Source organism: Mya arenaria, chromosome 3, assembly GCF_026914265.1.
Source record: "Mya arenaria isolate MELC-2E11 chromosome 3, ASM2691426v1".
Lineage (NCBI taxonomy): Eukaryota > Metazoa > Mollusca > Bivalvia > Myida > Myidae > Mya > Mya arenaria.
The window spans coordinates 49,974,751-49,997,138 of record NC_069124.1 but is presented as its reverse complement, the minus strand read 5'-3'; the positions used below and the strand labels follow the sequence as shown (position 1 = coordinate 49,997,138).

At 37.3% G+C, this 22,388-nt stretch overlaps 2 protein-coding genes across 2 annotated transcripts; one reads left to right on the top strand and one right to left on the bottom strand.

Annotated features, from left to right (window-relative positions):
* The first annotated feature begins 759 nt into the window (after window positions 1-759).
* LOC128227440 (protocadherin Fat 4-like) lies at window positions 760-9,867 on the top strand. The gene is made up of 14 exons (XM_052937985.1): window positions 760-1,025; window positions 1,607-1,802; window positions 2,179-2,340; window positions 2,613-2,747; window positions 3,021-3,143; window positions 4,866-5,048; window positions 5,701-5,900; window positions 6,457-6,703; window positions 7,681-7,822; window positions 7,922-8,131; window positions 8,516-8,647; window positions 9,084-9,181; window positions 9,377-9,394; window positions 9,613-9,867. The coding sequence occupies exons 1-14, from the start codon at window positions 954-956 to the stop codon at window positions 9,666-9,668; spliced, it is 1,974 nt and encodes a 657-aa protein (XP_052793945.1). The 5' UTR covers window positions 760-953; the 3' UTR covers window positions 9,669-9,867.
* A 417-nt stretch (window positions 9,868-10,284) lies between these two features.
* Window positions 10,285-22,373, bottom strand: LOC128226911 (CD109 antigen-like). Its single transcript, XM_052937023.1, has 19 exons — window positions 22,226-22,373; window positions 21,809-21,926; window positions 21,060-21,173; window positions 20,418-20,522; window positions 20,084-20,212; window positions 19,781-19,919; window positions 19,266-19,442; window positions 19,060-19,141; window positions 18,639-18,795; window positions 17,806-17,886; window positions 17,477-17,669; window positions 17,143-17,306; window positions 16,107-16,256; window positions 15,739-15,801; window positions 15,069-15,178; window positions 13,749-13,914; window positions 13,172-13,274; window positions 12,492-12,601; window positions 10,285-12,261 (listed from the first exon to the last, which is right to left on the bottom strand). Exons 1-19 carry the CDS (start codon window positions 22,354-22,356, stop codon window positions 11,707-11,709), a joined length of 2,847 nt encoding a protein of 948 aa, XP_052792983.1. The 5' UTR covers window positions 22,357-22,373; the 3' UTR covers window positions 10,285-11,706.
* Window positions 22,374-22,388: the final 15 nt, after the last annotated feature.

The following is a 22,388-nucleotide window of genomic DNA, read 5'->3' as shown; positions in this document are numbered from 1 at the left end:
TGGTGCTGGATGACAATTTTTTAAGTGTATATTGGATTTTTTTACATTACAAATAATGTTAATTGCACTTCATTTTGTAAAAATAATGGTTTATTTTTTGGGGGGGATAACATAAGTATGCATACATACATAAATAAAAAAAGCAAAAAAAGGGGGGGGGGCATTTTTGGGGGGCTATTTTTAAATTTTAAAATGTGAGTGGGGGCTATTTGACCAATATGGGGGCTTTTTGACTTGGGGGCTATTTGACTAGGAAGCTGTGACAGTGCTATACGCTGGTGCATGTTAAAGAACCAGGGTAGCTTTATCCAAGATTACATTCTGTATGTGAACTATATACGGTGTAACAGCATAAGGCACTGATCTGCCTGATTAGTCGCTGTCGTTGGCATATCTTACGCCACTGTAACTTATCTTGCTTTGAACTTATTTTAAGAAACTTATTTGATATTCATCAAGTGTATAATGACCTTAAGAACTCAATATAGGTCCCCAGGTATGTCTTTTGATGCTTTATATTTGGAAATCCAGCATAATGACTTTTCCTTCAACAAAACTGAACAAATACTTTGCCTACATAATATTGGATTATTAAATTCCATTATTCAGGCATTGATAAATGTTGATTTTCATATTGATGGTGACAATTAAAAGGACCATTTCAATGAATTTCAATGCCTATTGAAAAATCTTACTCCTAAATTTTCATTATTTACATTTCATGCCCGCATTTACGTACACAAGACTGAAGGAGTTTTTAAATAGTTCTCCTTATAAAACGCAGTTGTACATATTTTGTTTATTTACTTTTTACAATCCTTTAAGAAAACATTTAAAAAATGATTATCATTAAGGTTTGATTTGCTTAGTATGTGGCCATAGATAGGACTTGTTTGGAAAGTTTTCACTTTCTTATGAAAGACACATTAAGTTGAACATGTAGACTGGAAAACATGGATACACTTGATATGAATTTGAGACGTCTGTGTGTTTTGTGTGTTTTTTGTGGACTTACTTTTGGCCAGGTTAGTCTTGTTATTTAGGTATAGTGTCACTACCATTATATCAGTATCAGTATTATTGTGTGGCTATTATAGGTATTTGGTGGTGGTGATGGTGCTGCGTGATGATGATGATGATGATGATGATGATGATGATGATGATGATGATGATGATGATGATGAGTTTGTTGATGATGATGATGATGATGATGATGATGATGATGATGATGATGATGATGATGATGATGATGATGATGATGATGCTGCTGCTGCTGCTGCTGCTGCTGCTGCTGCTGCTGCTGATGATGATGATGATGATGATGATGATGAAGATGATGATGATGATGATGAGAAGGTGGAGGAGGAGGATGGAATGATGAGGATGATTAATAGGGGGTTTGATAGCAATATTATGTTTTTCTACGACGACGACGATGATGATGACAACAACAACCTGACCATGTGTCATGGGTGAGCTAAAGGAGGAAAGTGATGAAGGCAATGATCAGGATAAGTATTTTGATGATTATGATCGTTTTTCTTTATATTTCCCCCTTATTCTTATAATATTTATAAAATCTAATTGATGACCGGTTGATCTTTAGACTTCTCCTGTAATCAACAACCTACCAGACGCATACACCTTAGCTGAGACGACCAGCACCGAGTTTCTTCTGCTCAGTATCGACGTCACGGACGCTGACGTCAACGATGATATAACGTGCGTTTTCGGAGTGAAAACGACACCGAACAACGCGGCCAACTCTGACTTTCGGATGAAATATGATTCCACTACATCCAGTGCGTACATAAAAAAAATATCCTAATAGCGTTATTAAAACAGCTGGCTTACACCACGACGTCTTGGGTTTTAAAAGATATACACTCGATATAGTCAGTTTAACGTAATTATTTTCCATATAGATAAACACTGTTCCTTGTGTAAATCGGAACCTCTTTATAAAGTCGCGTAATTCACTAACTATAAACGCACATCAGATGTTAATGCTATATATGGTCTTTATTCAGTTTTCATTTAAGTTAAAATTATTTTCATACATCATTGACTTTATTCACTCTATTGGTCGATTATTAATAACAAGTTATCCGATTAGCTACATCGTTCTTTGATCCAATTAAGACCAATATTGAATGCAAGCACTGATGTCCCTTGCAGAGTGGGGTATATACACTGCATCAGGCGGCGTGTACAGTTATGACGCCACAGCTACATACGTTCTTGACGTTGAGTGTGACGACGGCACGGGCAACACGGCACAGGACATATACACCGTCTACATAGAGGAGAACCTCGTGCCAGTCATCAACAACCTCCCCGGTACAGAGGCAATCTGATTTTAATACAGATTTTACTAAGATATTGTCAATCGTCTTTTTAAATGTGTTATTTTTTTTAAATGAAACAATAAATTTCAGTTGAACTACTTAGCTACTGCACTAAAACTCTTGCCAAAAAAAACTCTACTTAATGTTTGTTTGCTTTTGGTGAAAAAGGAGGTTCTGAAAAAGTATGTCGTTTTTTACCCAATATTTCTTACAACTGCCTCCTAACTTGCTATTTAAAGAATTCACCTCAATTCTTTCTTTAAGACACGGCGACCTTGTCTACTTCAAAGTCTGCGGGCTACACTGTGTTTCACGTTGACGTTACTGACCCGGAAAGCAACCAGGTGACCTTGACCATGGTTTGCGACCCCACCGGCTGCCCTTTCGAAATATTCGACTGTAAGTGACCTACATGTTTGCTGTAGGCCATTTAATTTGAATTAAAAAACAACAACAACAACATGCTATGCTTATAATTGCACATACCGTTTTTTTCATTTGACTGATTGACACATCTCTGTCGAGCGTTTTAATGTACGATTCCGGACGAATGAAATCACCATGTTCCGCAAGTTAACGTTGATCAACTCAACTCGCAACGCAAATCAAATCGTATATAAACTTTTTTTTTTTGTTATTGGAATCGACTTTTGTTTGCATATTTTTTTGCAGCGGGACAGATACAATTGAAAAGCGACGCCAGCACGATAACGGAAGTGGGTTATGACGTCACGGTCACGCCTAGGGACCCGTACGGCACGGGGATACCACAAACTCTCAGTGTTCTTGTTACTGGTTTGTTCTTTTGTTTTCTTAGCTATTAAAAGAATGTCTTATATATATTGAAAAAATAACGTGTTGTGCTCCTTAAAGTACCATCATGAAATTAGGTACTTCCATTCTTAAAGGTGCACTATTATTCCCAAATAAAATTTAACAAATTTAATACAGTTGTTTTAATATACCAAAAAGGATGAAGGACACCAAGTTTAATTTAAAAGACATGTGCAGAAAACACGGTATTGCTACCTTATGAGACCATAGTAGATTGCAGTAAATCTTTTAGCATTCACCAATCGTTTAATATTTTTGCGTTTTCAGCTATTAAATACACAGTTACAACATTGTTAATAGTAATTAACATTTTCCATAAATGCATTATTCAGAAAGAAGTTGAGGGTGTATCACTCAAATTTATGGTTTTTTTTACATGTGTATGCATTGATTTTGAATAAGAGTGTCACTTTAAAGTTCACCACTAATTTTTTTATTAAGGATCAACCGTTCATAGGCCAAACAATAAAATAAAATGGTTTGGTTAGGGTTACACCCTTTTTTAAAATGGGTAGGGTCTGTAGGCATTTTTATCAGGTTTTATATAAGAACGTTATTTTCATCATTGGATAATGGTGTTAAAGTAGTCTTTTGTATAAGGCGTTCAGGGTTTTAAACTACATATGAGATCACACTTATAAATTTTTTTTTTTAGTTTTTCATTTCTTTTACCAACTGACTATAAAAACGGTAGGGTCGGCGCCTATTTCGTAACCCGAACCAAATGCATTTTAGGCCTTATTTTGGATTGAACTGATATTGGAAATAATAATGCCTCATTCTTCAACTAGGACTGCGGCCGACATAATGCTCACAATATAATTATGCTAGGGGATCTGCTTTCCTTTACGACTGAGAGTTCTGCAATTCAGTGCTTTAATAGCCTTATTTTCTGATACATTTTTATGTCTGGCAAACTATTATAAATGTTATGTGTTTATTTTTAAGGATTATCAAATCAACCAAACTATTCATTAGTACAGTAGAAAATAGAAATACCTTTTATATTATATGTGTATGTAAAGATGTAAATTTACCTGGTTTGTAAATGTTTTGTACTTTCCAAATAAAAAAATAAATAAAATGAAATAAAAGGGATTCCTATTAATGCACATTATCAAATTAATCAAAGTTGGTCGATTTTATAATACTTAAACATAAACAGGTATGGGCTTATACTTTAGTGCGGACTCAAAGCGCATGATATTGTATAAATAAACTGTATATTCGAAATTTGAAGATGGAAACAATAAATTTAAATTAATGATGTAAAAAGTTTATAATAGTTTGTCAGACAAAAATGTATTAGAAAATAAAGCTTAACATTAAATTGAATAACTCTCAGAATATATAGTGAGGAGTCTAATATGCCAGCCGCATTCCTAGTTGATGGTTAGAGTGGTTTAGTGGTGCCCGTCTCTTACTCCAGATATCCTGGGTTCGATCACTAGGGTTCTTTTATAAAGGGCCTTTCAAAAAGGTCACAGTGCTGGTTTCTGCCCAGGAAACGGACTCGACAGTGATTAATAATCTTTACAAGTGATATAAAACAAATCAGTATAAACCAACACTATCTGAGAAGGTAAACACTAAAGGAAAGTTCTAAAAGGAACTGAACATGCGGTAATGTGAAACATGTTTCTATGCAGAGGTTCAACATTGAATTATTGTCTTTTCCTGCAGACATCAACGCAGTCCCCCAGTTGACGAATCTTGGTAACACAGTGGCGGTAAACGAGAACACTGTTTCCGACACGCCACTAGAGACCGCAACGTGCACGGACACGGACGCCGGCGACCCCAAAAGCTTCACCATGGTGTGCGAACCCTCAGCAGGGTCCACCTTCTTCACTGTGGTACCCTCGTGTATGTGATATTTCAATAGTTATGTGTTGCCGTGTCTTTAGTTGCAGAGATTATGCTGGGGATCTCATCTATGTCATCCCATTTTTAAAGCGTGTCTTAAAGATCCTCAGTATTACAGGGATTTTTTAATACTCCGAAAATATGTTATAATTAGATGACTTGAAATAAAAATCTTTATAATGAAGAATGGCCAGAGGTTTTAATTCAGGTTATCTATTGTTATGCGAAAAACTACAGAAACAAGCTCAGTAGCCAAAAGTTTAAACATAAAACATGTTTTATGGGACAGGGTTAACGTCATAGACATAGAGCACAGAACAACACAAACAAAAACATCAAGGATTGTTAGGTACTGCCTTGTAATTGACTTAGAATACATCCTCATTGGCTGACACAATGTCAACGCAAAATCTGACGCAGAGTATGGGATGAGTGAAAGTAGGCCTACTTTTAAAAACCCGCGAAAGTTATAATTATTCATGATTTAACCTAGTGCTTCCTGATTGCCTACATGCAATTTGTTTGGCTGTCAATGTAGGTTGCATTTAAAGAGCACCATTCGCTTAAATTAGTTAAACGAATGTTTCGCAAGATGCGACCATAGCGTGCCCATTTGTACCACATATGTATCTTTCTGTGCTTCTTTAAATAGCTGGCGTCATATCGACGACATCATCCATTATCAACTACGAGACCCTGGACGCCGCCATGATGACGTCATTTGCGTGTACAGTCACGTGCAGTGATGGCCAAGATAGCTCCGCCGCCACTGTCACCTTTGACGTCGTTGATGTCAACGAGGCGCCGGCGTTCCCGCAGAATGCGTACACCGTCGCTGCGGACGAGGGTGCGGTAAGTTATTTACTGACTTGGCGACATTCATAATTCTCTTTTGTTGTGTGGACAATCGTCTTACAAGCCACCAGCTTATATATCACGCCTCCAACATTAATGAAGTAACGCCATTGGTCCAGGACTGGTCACGCGGTGACCCCATATTTTTCCATATTGGGTCACCAAATTTATATTATACAAAAATGACGTCTATTTTCTGATTCCGATGAATAAATAAAACATTAAACATGTAAACAGGTTGTCGACGTGATATATACGTTACGGGGTTAGTAGGTGACCCGATATGGGATATACGGGGCGCAGGAAACCATACACGGGTTCGAGCCCCCGTAACTTATAATATTTGATGAAGTTTCCGAAAAAATGTTGGAGGTTGGAGTTATAAAATGATTTAAGCACACACAAATAATTTCACGCACGTATGCACAAAAACTTACGCATGCATGTTCGCAAGCACGCATGAACACAAACTTTACGACGCACGAACACACGCACGCACGCACGCATGTGAATCATGATTATTTAAAGTTCGAACTTCCTCTATTATCTACAGGTGAACACCCTACTTCAAAGTTTTGGCTACACTATCATTGACGACGACGTCAACGACACGACAACCTTTACGTTCGACTGTGGCACAGACACCGGCTACTTCCTGATAAGCCCAGCTGGCGTCCTCAGCTATTCGACGGAATATGATGTCGACGACCCGAACTTCTACCCGACGTCAGTGAGCTGTACCGTCACCGTCACAGACAGCGGCAACCGCACGGACACCGCCTCGCTCGCAATTACTATATGTTAGATTTTTGCCAAGTATAGCCAATCACTAAGTCAATTATGATATAACCGACGTATTTTTTTGTTCCAACACCGTAAAATTTTAAAAACGCTTATAATCAGAATGTTTTATGCGAATATTTTGCTTGGAATAAAGACTTTAAACAGAAATAACTTCACTATTTCTTCACCATTTTAAATGAAACATAACACAGTCTATGCCACTTACAGAGCCCCGCCTTTGGTCTTTTTCCAAAGTTTGATTGAAAGTCTAGTTTCTGAAAACACTTCGACAAACCTTTACACTAAACCGCCGCCTGATGGAGCACTGTCAAAACATTAGTTTGGAAACATATTTGTCGAAGTGTTTGAGGAAACTTATCACCTAAGCGAACACCGGTAATAAAACGAAGGTGGCGCTCTTTAAGCAGCATAGACCGGCCTTTGAGTCATTTAAAAAGGTGAAGAAAAGAAAAATCTTCTTTGTTTTCAGTATTCATTTTAAGCAAAATGTTGCCTTCCGACGTAGCATATATGACGTACCATTTTTATTGTATAACAAAGTTCCGCTATACAGGCTTAGTTATTTTATGTCTAACACACTGTTATCACTTTTTGTCAAAGTGTATTTGTGTGCCATCCTCGTCATATCATATCATATACAGTCGAACCTCGTTGGCTCGTACTCGCTTGTCTCGAATTCCTCGTTAGCTCGAACTAGATGTAAAGGACCGATTGTTTATACTTAAGGTAGAACTATCCTGCTTGGCTCGAATGATCTGAGGCTCGAGGTGTTTTCGCCGGTCCCTGCGAGTTCGAGCCAACGGGGTTCGACTGTATGTTATAAATACGCTGGGGTGTCAAGAACGTTATTGTGGGTGTTCGATTGTTTATTTAACCGCTGGGTTGAAGACGCAGAAATATCTTCTAAAAGGGGTCTCAATAACGGCATAAATCACGCAAACACAGCACTAAATGAACCACGACTTCTTTCCAGACAATATCAATGATAACGAACCAATTTTCTCGGGGACGCCTTACAATTGGTTCCTGTCGGGGTACAGCACCGTCGGGAGCATGGTCAACACCGCTACCGCCACTGATGCCGACTTAGGAACTTACGGTGCCATCACATATAGGTAAGATAATATATTTTTTGCAAAATATCTTTTTTTCCTTAATTGAAGAAGACGCATATGAAATGATTTTTTCTTGGACACACTGAACAATTATTTCAGCTTAGACCAGTCGGCTTTACTTGACGAATATTTCGTGATCGACCAGAGCGGTCAGGTGTTCGTGAAGACGTCCATCACACCACTGGGTCAAAGTGTTACCGTCAGCTTCGACGTGATCGCTACGGACGGAGGAAGCAAGTCGACCAGCACCACCGTGGAACTCACAATTACCCCGACCACCACCACTTCTACTACAACAACCACTGATAGGTACGATTTATACAGGGGACATAAACAATAAAGTTAGAAGCACCAGCAAACTTACAGGGTATGGTCAATGAATAAATTACCAATCATTTGGCCGATTGCTCAGGAAAAGTGAACGACGCGATTAAAAAGACAGTTGTCAACTTTCAAAGTGAAATACTTTATGATGTGCTCATTTATATAATTAAATCAAGTACAAAAGTATAAAACTGTTGTCTTCAATGTCGTCAGAAATATTGTAGAACACAAGTGTATCCATTGAATTTCAAGGACAGTAAAGATTTTAAAGTTAACAACGATGACGTTAACAACATTGTTAACTTTTACAAATTTCTGTTACAAAGTTGTATTTTTAAAGCGTTAACACTTGTAGTGTATTTCCTGTAGATACCGGACTTTCTTCGAGGACGGACGGAACATTGCGTGGTTCACGACTGCCTGTGTGCTGCTGCTGCTCACGGCGGTTATCATCACCTGGATGTGCTTCTCCTTCACCGAGGACGGTGCCGGATTTATCAGGTATATACTTCCGGTTTACAAAACCGAGGTTTCCGCAAACATCAAAAAGCTCTGAAGGGTGTTTTGTCGGGTTATATCTACAGACCTGATATTGCTCTGGGTTTCATGTGGTAAATATATAGTTTATAGCCAATTGTATTAAACTTGGATAAGTTGTCGACAGGTTATCTTTTAGCCAGTTTACACATTTAAGTAATTTGATTGGTAAATAGTAACGATTTTTGATTAACATAGGTCGATCAAAATACCTTTTGGCTATTTTTTACCAAACATAAGAGATAACCATTTTTATACAATTGGCTGGTTAAATATGAGTGTTTATGAATGTTATATATTAAACGTTTCGACGATATTAAAGCTTTTATAGAAAATATCGTAAAAATAATCATAACTATTCTGTATCATCCATAACAATCTCCAATTTCTTCTTCACTAGCTGCCGAAAGTGCTACGGCCAGCCGGTTCGCCACAATCGGAACTGGGGCGAGACTCACCGGGGAGAGAAACCGGAAACACCACCACCACCGCCGACACGTATGGGATGCTTATTTTGTCGAACGTGACGGCTTGTTTAGGAGAAGACCAAATTAAAGCTACCAATAGTTGTTGTTTTAGAAATGCAACGCGAACTGAAATATTCAAATTGATAATTAATTAACCCAACCATAATACATGTTACGTACATGTATACTGTATATATGTATACAAAGTATTTTTTTTCTTTTACAGCACCAAAACCAGTAAATAGTAAGTATTTAAACAGAAAACATATATTTAACTGAAAAATATAGACATAACAATAGACCGTTTTGATGTTGTTACCAAACATTTTCATATGATTTTTTTTTATATAAAACTACAACACTTACTGACTCTATATGCAACAATAATTAAAGTATTTAAATTTAGTATGTAACCCATGTGTGTTTAAGCGTTGATATGTAACAATTAGTATGCGTTTTCAGAGCCCAGCCCTGCAGGCGACCTGTTTCAGTTCTGGTCTACCGACGTCAAGTCCTGACCATGTGCGGCGTTGACGTCATTAAACGCTTTATTTTTTACTTAAACTCTTTTAATAGTATTGTTTATTGGACGCGTGCGTTAAGTTGCGTTGTGTGTTTTTTAATAAACTTACGGGAAAGATCTTGGTTAAAATTTCCGATGATTTAGAGTTTATACAGTACTGATGCATATACCAGAGAAAGTTTTATATACATTAATATAGTGTTATGCATAAATCCTGTAAAACTATTACGTTGATTGACTATATAATAGTAGTTTAATATATATGCTACTAAATATAGAAGCACATACATTTGTTGAGGGTTTTCGTGAGTATTTGCATGATTCGGCAAATATCAGTTTTGCGGTCGATTATTGATTATCATTTTGCGGCCCGTAGTAGAACGTTCGCACGTGAATTTAATTTTCTACTTACAATTTGGCGAATGTAAATCAATCTCTTAAATAAATAATCACAATTTTTTCATCTGCTTGAACAGATTAATTATAAAAATCGTAAAAGGGAGACAAACGCGAATGAAGTTTAGGAAAATATGCTAGTGTTCGATAACCCTTGAAGACTATTAAGGCTGGGTTTTTTATGCAGCGTTGGCATTCCAAAAACAAAACAAACGAAGCGGTCAAATTGTATTAACATGAAAACAACAATTCTGTACAAACATGTTCACATCAAGACGAGGTAATTGTTTTAACTTTTAGCATAGAAAGTTGTTCTTGCTACGTTTTTTTTTTATTAAACTAAATTGTGAAATTCAAAACATAAAAAGGAAGATGTCACTGATTGTCAGTGATTCGTACCTAACAAATTCGGATACACATGCTGCTGAAAACTTTAAATTGGTGGGAAAATGATTTGGAAACAATATGTTGTTGTTTTTTCCCAAATTGGCTTACTATCAAAAAATAAATTAAATTTGAGTGTAAGTGTATATCGTACAACTGGATTGAATGTAAACATAAAGAAGAATATAGTTACTTTACAAAAGAGAAAACACATATTAAAGAGGTAGCTAAAGAACTTCAGCGAACACGTTATATATTATCTTTTTGGACGTGTTATTTAATGTGTTGTAAACATCAAAAAAAAATATCAACATTAAAGTTATGGAAGCCAGAACTATTAAAGAGTTTGATACATCGCGGAGCCGGGCCGTTGCCTGATAATTGGTCCCGGGCTCATAACGTCCCTCGGCTACGTCGCTGGCCGTTGAGACCCTCGGGCCAGTTATCATGCTACCGCCCGCGGCCCCGTCAAGTATTTACCTCTTAACAATTATGAGGGTTGATGGGCTGGATAATCATAGTACAATTATAAGGGTTGTTGGGCTTAAGAATATATGTACTATTATAACGGTTGATTTGACTGGGGTATAGAAGAATACTTGGTTGATGGGCTTGAGAATGGGACCGTATAGTTATATAATATGAGTACAATTATAAGGGTTGATGGGCTAAGGAATAATAGCATAACTATAACGGTTGATGGGCTGGGGATTATTATTATTTTTATAACGCTTTAAAAATATGGAATGGGAAATAGTAGTAGAATAATAAGGGTTGGTTGGGTGGGGAATCGTATTATAATTATAAGTGTTCATGGGCTGGAGATTAGAAATAATTTTACATGGAACTGTTCAGCAAATACTAGTAGATACCTCACAGACAGACTAATGTGTATGTGTATGTACGAAAATATGTTCATTTTTGTATTTTAAATAATAAACAACCTGTACTCGATTTTTTTGAAAAATTATACTGCCGATCAACGGTTAAGATTATGCTACTGCTCGCAGGCCCATCAACCCTTATTTATTTATTATACTATCTCCCAAATCATCAACCCGTATAATTATACTGATCGCACCCCGTTCCCACTTTTCACTCGAAGAGGTGGATCAAGCAATGCACTAGAAGTTAGGGAATGTAAACTATACTAAATAAATAAATTAATTACAGATGCATATATACAAATACATTTTATACATGTGTACAAATACGATGTGTCTATAAAACTACTGTTAGTATTGAGTCGATCATTATCCCCCGACATTGGTTTGCTTTCCGTAAGAGATGACAGGGTACATGTTAGACTCAGTTGATCGTCTAGACGATACTGTCCGTCTTCGGGACACAGTGGGAGAATAAATTGGGACGTGACTTCCGGTTCTCGATATTGTCCGAGTCCGCGACACTGTCGGCGAGTAGATTGGCAACGAACTTCCGGTTCGTGTGATTGTCCGTGTGTGCGATACTCCTGGAGAATAAATGGGCACTTCCTTTCCGACAGTTCTGATGCTCTGACGTTTCATGTAATTAGCGGACGGCATTGGGTACATCAAGCCACCAGTACCGGCGTTTCCACCTCTGTACGTCTCTTTACGGGAAACCGACACCGGAAGTTGGCCTGTACGTGTGATGACAGGGATTGTTTGTCCTCGGCGCCACTTGTTGGGTCGCAGCCGCTGCATGGAAGCCTCGAATGTGGTTATGTTCTGTATGGTTCTTCCGGGGTAGGGAGTCTTATTCACCTCCATGACGGGGCGCGGGTACGCTTGCGGGTATATCATCATTGACCCAGACATACAGCGTTCCTGCAAAAAATATTAAATTGTTATGCCAAAGTTACTGTTATAAATGTTTATTTTTTGCGACCTTATTTATTTATCATTAAAATAAAATTAATCGGAAATGAGTAATCGTAAATGGTTAAGACTGTTTCATGTTTATGTATATATAAAATCATAAAAGAGAAGCTTTTCACAAAGTTTCGAAAAGGCAGGATATCACAATAATAAAATGTGGCAATATCATTTTCGTGCACCTTAGGTACGGCATCCGGGTCGAAGCCACATCCGCACTCAACACCGCAGAAGTCACAGATGGCGCCTTTCTTGAGCACATCCGGCAAGTAGAACGTTGTCGCGCTCATATCTATACAAACATACAACATGGACTGTCTGTTAAGCTGTTGGATGAGTATGCATACTTATATGATAATGGAATAAAAAAAAAACAGGGTCAAACCATTCAGGTAAAGCCTGCTATAAACACAAATCCAGGCAGTCAAACAACAAGGGACATCAAAAACATTTTCACTCACTCACTCACTCACTCACTCACTCACTCACTCACTCACTCACTCACTCACTCACTCACTCACTCGATCACTCACTCGATCACTCACTCACTCACTCACTCACTCACTCACTCACTCACTCACTCACTCGATCACTCACTCACTCACTCACTCACTCACTCACTCACTCACTCGATCACTCACTCACTCACTCACTCACTCACTCACTCACTCACTCACTCACTCACTCACTCACTCACTCACTCCGAAATCACTCACTCACTCACTCCGAAATCACTCACGTCAATCCCAATCAATCAATCAATCACTCAATCAATCAATCATTCAATCAATCAATCATTCAATTAGTTATTTAATCATTCATTTATACCTTTTAACTACACAACATACAATATAACCCTTACCCGGATCATAATAGGAGAAGACAGTGACGGGGACAGGTTGGGGCTTCACTACCGTGTTGGCTTTCTGCACTTCCACGCGATAACAGTGCCAAGAGTCCACCATCTGTAAGATTTATACAATTAAGAAAACCATGTATCAATGTTATCTCACATGGAAATAATGAGTGTATCTGCGTGTAAGAGCACACATATTAATATTTATGGTTAGAACATTTTGGGTCGATTGAATGCCGGAGCATTAGAAAAAGTATTTCGTAGAAATAATAATAACAATATTAATTTATTGTAGTGTGTTAACGTGTAATTTATATTACTATGTTCAAATTTATTTCCAGTGAAGTGTTGTATTATTTAAACCATTAATATTCCTTAATTAAGAGTTATGTCCTAAGGCGTATCTGCTTAATCAAAATTACAACGCGATCTACTTGCAGCGTCATTGTAAGACATCCATATACATTTGAGGCTGTTTTCGGAAAATGGCAAGTTTTCGGAAAGTTGTTTCGGTTGTATCCCTATAGTGCCGAATGGCAGAATTTTATGTTTAAGACTGCCCTCCCTTACAATTTGTGTATACCTTAGAGTAATAGAGGACGAGATGGCCTTCATCCATTTCACGGCGTTTTGTAGAGACATATTTGTCACCGATCGGTTGAGTCTGGGAATGGATAGGGACAGGTTCGTATCCCGAAGGGAACGCAATCTCTATTAACACCATCCCACTGTCTTCCTTGCCCGTCCATCTGTAGGAGAGGAATCAGAACATTTTAAGGATCTTGTTCTATTCACTTTATCGCTTACTAGTATGTATTTTCAAAGTAACGATATGTCTTGCTTAAATAACTCGCATCTGACAAATGATTTTAGCGAAAATTAAGAGAAACATACAGCTGGGAACACTAACATACATCTTATTTAGTTATTATCGTCAGGGTCAATCACAAAACAATAAAACACTGTTTAAAAGTGTACGCTTTACGATAAATCCAAAACCGAGCAAGCTTACGTGATTATAATTGGAGTAAACGGCAATTTTAAAACAAAACAACATCTCGACAATGGCCGTGTCGTCATGTGAATGCAAGGACGATTATAAGTACATTTATTATATGAATATCAAGTTCCTTTTTCAAGTTCAACAGTGAAAATACATAACGCCGAATTGAAAAATCCGTACGACGCTTCTGTTGCCTACAAAACCCGTATCAGCATAGTAGCACGTGTAATGTATGGTTGCATATAACTGCCGTAAGATAACCTGTTAACGTTCAGGAATATTTTCGTGTTAACCACTTATTGTTTTAGGGATTCGAATAATAACTAAAAATTGAGTTAACACGAAACAATTCGCGAACGTTATCAGGTTATCTTACGGCAGTATTATGCCACCATAGTTTCGTACTTCTCTTTACACACTGATGTTTATTTAACTATTTTTTTTTAATTATAAACTTGACTTTTTAATAACATGCTTTTGCAAATGTACTATATTTCCCATAGAACATGTTTTGAAAGTGTTCATGTAATGTTGTTTTTGTTTTTTTTATTTATTCAAGAACAATCACTGAATCAATCGAGCGATTGATTTATGACGGAAACGTCCTGCAAAATCTAAGTGCCTTTTTGTTGCTTTAAACAAAAGCAATGCGATTGATAATGAAAATAATTAGAGGAGACAACTCATAAAAAGGAATATTACGAAAGGTCGCTTTACTGACGACCTGGATCACAGCATGTTCGGTGTATCAAAGATGCATCCTTCGAGGGCACGAGACCCGACGGATACGCGTTGGCACATCACAGTCGACGTGATACAGGACGTCAAAAAGCGTCCTAGCTTAATATCCCGTAAATAAAATACGTGATGAATATAAAATCTAAAATAAAACCATCGTACCTCGCGCAAGCTTCCAAGTTGAACTTTCTTGTGTCGGAGGCGTTGGTGGAGACACGGACTTCAAAGTTGGGCGTTTTGTCCTCGTTCAGAAGGTTATAAAAGGTGCTCACCTGTATGAAACCAATATAATAAAAGAAAGTATCAAAACTTTCTATAGTTAATAAAACATGTTAACTTATGACAATTATCCTTAACTTGTTTTGTTAATGGCACACGGGCCAAACGTTGTTTTGGTTTGATCCTTGATGCAAAATGTTTGGCACTCATTCTAAAAACACAAGGGTGGTTCGTTTGAAACATCTAAAGGGAATTGAACCAGAAGTTTTAATAATATCCATTATAGCACTCTCAAATAGCTGCAAAAATAACATCAAATACACCAGGATAGCTTCGTTGTAATGGAAACGTCTAAATGAAATCTCTTTTTGACAAGAAGACTTACTGGTAATGTCAGATAGTACTCAAACCTTACGTAGTTTAATGTTAATTGGTACTTTATGAAATTGACCCGTAGACATGTGGACACCTTCAATTAATGCCACAAGGACAAAGGTTATTGTGGATTGATAATAGATTGGTAACGAATTGCGCTGCAAACATAACACTCAAATACAGCGGGATTATCAAATGGAATATCGGTAATGATGACAAGACAAGTGGCATGACTTACCTCAACTAAAGCCATACCATTTCCTACAGCTGCTACATGCACAGAGCGGGTTTCTGGAGCTATCTGAAATATACACAAAGAGCATTGCCAACTTCTCTTACAATATTCATTTCACTAATAAATTGTTCCATTTCTCGATTCCTGTTATATAACGCATTTTCAAATTGAGCATTGACAACTCCTTTAATAATATTCAATCCACTTATAAATTGGTCTTGACCTTGATTCCAATTATGATTTACTGTCAAATTTGATCTGAATTTTATTTTGTATATAACATAAGTTATATTAACCATTTTTGAGGGATCATCAAAATACACTGAGCAGATTCATTTTCCCCGCTTTGACTTCTTGAATTCATGGTTTACCTCTTGAATCTGCAGCACATCCATACTTTCTGGAGTCACTAGGAGTTCGTCTGAGTCATACGCTTGACTCACAGTTATGTTCAAATTGACGTTCGTTGTGTACAGTTGGGCAGCAAACTCGCTCAGACCCTCTAGCGCGATCACCGTATCCTAGAGAAAGTTATATTAGTGAAACACTTTTGCAATGCTGTAGAAAAGAAACGAACAAATAAGTCATTCGCAGCTCCTCGGCCATTTTTATCGAAAACAACATCAGTTGTATGCCGGTTAATCAGTAGAAGTAGTTCGTAAAACTTTAAATTATATCATTAATAAAATGTAGTGTTTTGGCTTGTATGTGTAGATATAAGTTTAAATTATTTGCCAGTGAAGTGGATTATTGCAAACATTATAAAGACTCGCAAAAGATAAGTAATTAAGTTTAACTGCAAAATTGAAATTACTGCGCGATCTACTTGCAGCGTTGTAAAAGTGTACCGATTTCTGACATTGTAAACTGTCCATATACATCCGAGGTTGTTTTGGATAATAGTGGCAGAGGAGCTCCGAATGACAAAAAAGAATGGAATACGAAAAGGCAAAATAATTACTTTCGTCCTAGTACAAGGTCTCAAGCCCGATATACGTATTTCTACATTTAATTTATTGATGACAATTAATATTTTTTCAATATTTAATGAGCATGATACATATTGTACAAAGGCAACATAACTGAATTGAAAGTAAACCTAAATGAATACGTGCATAACTACATGTAATTAGAACTAGATGGGTTTAACTTCACACATTAAATTGAACACAATAAATGGATCTATTTTATAATAATAAATAAATAAATCCAAGTCAATATTCTTTGAGCAGCTAATGAAAGAAAGTCACTTTAAACTCTACTTTGACAAGCTCGCACTTGAACAAACCTTTTTGTTTAAAGGGCTATATCTACAGACGGCGTTTAATAGTTTAACGCTCTTAAATTGCCATTGAGAAACAACATACATGGAAACAATATAGTTTACGAGAAGTCTTGATCAAGTACCTGGGTGGAGAAGTAGCCTCCATACGGGGATCTCTGTTTGATGATCCATCTCAGAATAGGAAGTCCTTTCTCTGTGTCCCGCCTTAGTGCGTATGTAAGAAGAACGTACGCCGCAACTTCGACTTCTTGACTCTTGGTTGACTGACGCCAATATACAAGACCGTCTGTAAAACCAGAAGCTGAAGGCGTCATAACAAGTTAACAACGAAGTATGATTTTAATAAGCTTTATGATCCTGCTCTCATATATTCGGACCAACAATTATTACACGCATATATTTCAAATGGTTCCTCCTTTTTAGCATTATATAGCTCATTCCATTTCATACTTTTACCATTGCTCTTTCTGTCAAAACTCTTGGACAATCTGTCAAGAACGGCTTCCTCCCCTCCTTTGCGCATGCGCACTAAAGCATACGCTGTAATTGCCATCTCGTATTCCTCGGTCATCTGGGGAGCGGCTTTCGATATGAAGGACCAAGTTGACAGTAAGGCGTCACGTAACTCTGTGATATGTGTCTGATTTGTCTGCAACAATAATATTGAAGAATATAGCTTTTTCTCTGTTTGCTGACGTTTGTACCGCGTGTTGCAATTGACGTTACAGTGACGTGCATTAATGTTGTTTTGAGTGGATTTTGTTTAACTGAACAGTACACGTTACCATGATTTCAGCATCCAGTACTTCTCGGAGAGCAATCAGAACGTAGGCCGCCAGTGCTTTGCTTGATGAGACCGAACTACCCTGTAATAAATGAGCATTTTTTAAACGAACCACCCTATAATTAATGAACAATTTTTCAATCGAACCACCCTGTAATTAAGGAACAGTTTTCAAACGAACCACCCTGTAATTAAGGAAAAAGTTTTCAAACGAACCACCCTGTAAAAAATGGGCAACTCTTTTAATGAACCACTCTGTAATAAATGGGTATCTCCTGTAACGAATCACAATGTAAGAATTGAGCAACTCTCCATAAAAATCTCATATAATAAATGACCACCATTTTTTACGAACCACTAAAAGAAATGAGCAACTCTTTAAACGAATCACCCTGTAATAAATGGGCATCTCTTTAAACGAACCACCCTGTAAAAAATGGGCAACTCTTTAAACGAACCATGTGCAATGCAATAAATGAGCATCTCTTGAAACGAAAATTTCTTTTTTAACATTCACAGAGCCCGGAAGAGTGATCCCGTGCAGCTCAAAAGTCATGAAGTGAGCAGTTGAACAGTTAGACGGAGCTCGGCCGGTATCAATGTTAAGGTAAGCGTACCCCAAAACATATATTCCACGTATTCTAACTATTTTGAGATAAGCTGCGAGGTTTATTATTTTTACGAGCGCTGTTCGCCCGATTGTTATGAAAATGATCAACATCTAACATCTTCGATGGCGACAACCACAAGTTAGAGTGAACAAATGTAAAGTTCTATCCTAACACTTGTATACATGTTACATGTGACATGAATAACGATCAAAACACTTAGTACCTGCATGGCTTTGTTATGAACGAAACCGGTCGAATTAAAGGATCCTTCCTTGCGTTGGTTATTTAAAATAAATCGAACACCCCGCTCAACAACCGCTGGATCAATGTACGTAAACTCGTTGGCTTGTGCAAACGACCGAAGTACAAAGGCCGTCAGCCTGCAAATACACAAATAGAAAACTGAACTTAAACTGTATGGATCCGTTTACGTTTCAAATCAAAGTAATACTTTCTTGAAAATGATCCCTCGAAGCACAAATTACATCCTTAGGAAGATGGTGGACTTGGTTTGAAGAAAATGATAATTGTTAGAAATTGAAATGGTAAGTGAATAGAACGCGTAACTAGGTGGTATTCTTTTTTGATGACATGGACACAGTACGTCTTGAAGCAAACAGATAGGAAATAAAATGGTTCGATACCAAAGACTCCCCATTTCTTCACGATGATTAAAGGCCCTGAATCCTCCAGAGGGGTGCTGGTATGTTAACTGTCTTTGGTAACCTGGAAATAAAGTAAATTCTAATACACACCTATTTCCTAATAGAATAAACTACTCGGGCTAGAATACATACAAAAAAGTAATGGATTGTTACAGCGGTAAGGAAAACACTATTTGTATACACACCAGTCTCCATAATGTGCTGTATCCTTTTCTCAACCTTCTGGTCATATCTCCCAGTGGCGTTTAGGTACACAGCGGCTGCGATGGCAGGTGCGAATCTGACCATGTTCTGTTCTCCACACCCGTGCGGAATTTGCAACAACCTGTCCAGATGTTCCAGGGACGGTCCGAAAAGGTCGCCTATAGTTAATGTTATAACAAATGACAAATTGAGGGTAGGCAAAACAAGCACAAACACTTAAAAACGTCATTTTACCATCATAGGTATTAAAACGAAAAAGTACGATGCCTTAGGATATATTGACAGTCGCAAACCTGCTGACAGTGTTAGTTAGTTACATGTGTTTTGAACTAGTTTTTTCTGTTTGACCATTGAAGTTGTCTTAAATTTAGACATAGGATCAAACAACTATACAATGGAAGAAGCAGGGACTAACAGAGTAGCCAACAGTTTTAATATGGCATTGATTAGGGGCATTTCGCAGAAGTATTTACAGACACTCAAAGAGACACCCTACCGATAACAGTGACTTGAACTCTTTCAGACCCAGGCACAATACGCGGCGGGTACATGATTGGAATCTCTTTCTCAAATTTAGCTCCGGATTTCAGGGAAATCAAGGCTGCTACATTCTCCTCTTTTTCAATACCCGGAGGCTTAAAGATTAAAACAAATATATATACACATTATATTGCAAGTCTAAAAATGCAAAATAAAGAAAACTTTGTTTTTTATTAATGGAAAAATAGTAGCATCGTTTATATTTCGTTGATTAAAAGCAACTTCGAGAGCGAAATTCTATTTTACAATGAACGGTTACCTTGACAACTATTGACCTCCTAACTGTGTCGCGTCCCATGTTGGAGGTAGCCTCGACCTCGAGGTTGATTGTTCCGATCGTCTGAGGTTTGATCACGAAGTATGCAGAACTCGCGTCGTTAGAACGAACCTAAGGTATGTTTCAAGAATAAGTAGGAACAACCGACATCGTTAATATTATTTTATCAATTGAGTAGGTCAATTTATACGTCAATTTATACGATTATTGTCACATTTTGAGTAAATATATTACTTGATATAAAACGAACAACGAAAGTGGACAGCACGGCATTATTAAAAAAGTCAGCATAGCATTTTTAGATACATTTACTCACAAGTATGCATTTCTCAATATCTTCTTTCACCTCCTCCTCTTCGCCATACTTATTCACTTCCATGCTTGTGAATGCATCTTTCGACGTCTTCAGTTTCACGTTCGCCTAAATCAGAAGAGTTCGGAAATTAGCTATTTCACTGGCAAAAATACGGTAATTTCATGATCCGCAACTAGAAGAATTTGGTTAATATTTTACTTTCTTTTATTTTGTTGATTCTTGTTCAACAACGTCGGTGTAGTATAGCGACCGTACATAACACCAGGATGATATATCTTCATATAAATCCCAGATAAGACATACAGAAATACACGAGTTCGATGATGTGTTCAAAGAAAACAAATATTAATTAAATATATTTTAATATACTTGTATATTTCAATTTTCCATTAAACACGCAGTTCGTTCTTTTACCAAGACCATTGTTGGGATTACAAAATGAAAAGATGTACAAAACCCAGGCCATAAATCCATTATGATCTTGTTAACTTAAAGTGATACCGAACCCTAATGCCAAACTTACACACAGACATATAAACAAGACACATTGAAGACGTACATAGGCAACTGATATAATTCAAATAACACATAGTAAAACTTAGATCACTCATCACAAATGATCACACGTAGCGAGCCACTTACATATAGATCGTGAGGGTAGTAGTTAAAAACCACGGCTTGAATGACAGCCATCTCCTGGGAGACGATAGAGAACGGCAGGTGGAGACTCACAAAGAACGGCAGATACGTCGTCACCTGGAAAACGACATGTTCAAAAAAGGGAGTGGATGTTTGGTGAAAGATAGGAGAACAGTCGCAATGTATAGTCACCAGAGGAAATAGAGTAGGTAGCATAATTATGTTTAGTGGACAATATCCCGAATAGCAATTTCAAAACGCAAATACTATGATAACGGCTTTCTTAAACCACTAACTTTAAAAATAATCAATATTAAGGTAAATGTATTATGTACTGTGAAAACGCACTACGCCAGTCTTTTGGAACTTTGGAAATACCTTGAGATACCGAACATTTGATATATATATAACCAAAATGGAAAAAGGATAAAGCTAAACCAGACGCATTCAAAAATCAACATAACCAGAACATCGAGATAACAGAGTTATAAATAGCGAGTTTCGACTGTAGTTGTTTTCCATTTATTCCTTTTTGTAACCTGGCGGTACAAAAACGAACTGATAGTTGGAAATAAACAGAACATCTATAGAACAGAGTTCAACATAGCGGGTTCCGATAGTAGTCGTTATCCCTTTATTCCAGTTTGTGACCTGGCGTTACGAAAACGAAATGATACCCTGTGAATTACAAACAATGCATGTTAAAATTGAAAACAAATCTTCTACTAATGATGTAGTGTATCAGTAGTTACATTTGCAGGCTGCGAGGCTACGCCAATGCCCGAGTCTCGGTTGAGGGCGAATCCAGTCGCCACCCAGTCTGTAATGGTGTCCGGAACTTCCATTGTCAACGTCGCAACTCCAGAAGAGCTGCAGAGGAATACAAGATAAGTCATTGTGAGGTTATATCTTTTTCTACGCAATAGGAAACACGTAATCTTATCGATTCGATAGGGAAAATAATTAAAAGAATTATATTACGCAAAATATATGTTCCACTAAACGTTAATACTATTTGCAAGCCAACATTTTACCTCTAAACTATTCTGCTGTGTATTTGTCTTACAATGAAAAACCAACATTTTTATTGGAACGTGGTTGAACCACTTATGTTTTATAGTTTTCTTTCATGCTATGGCATTTTAGAAATAAAGTATATTTTAACACACCTGGTAGTCAGGTTTGACCATATCCACGTTTCCGGAAATTTTGTACGGACGGGGAATGCTTGTGCGTCGTATTCACAATGTGATCCTTGACAAGCAGCATACGACCTTTGTGAGCCGCGATCCCAATGCATCTCGTTTGTGTCAAAGCTTTGAGACTGTTCCC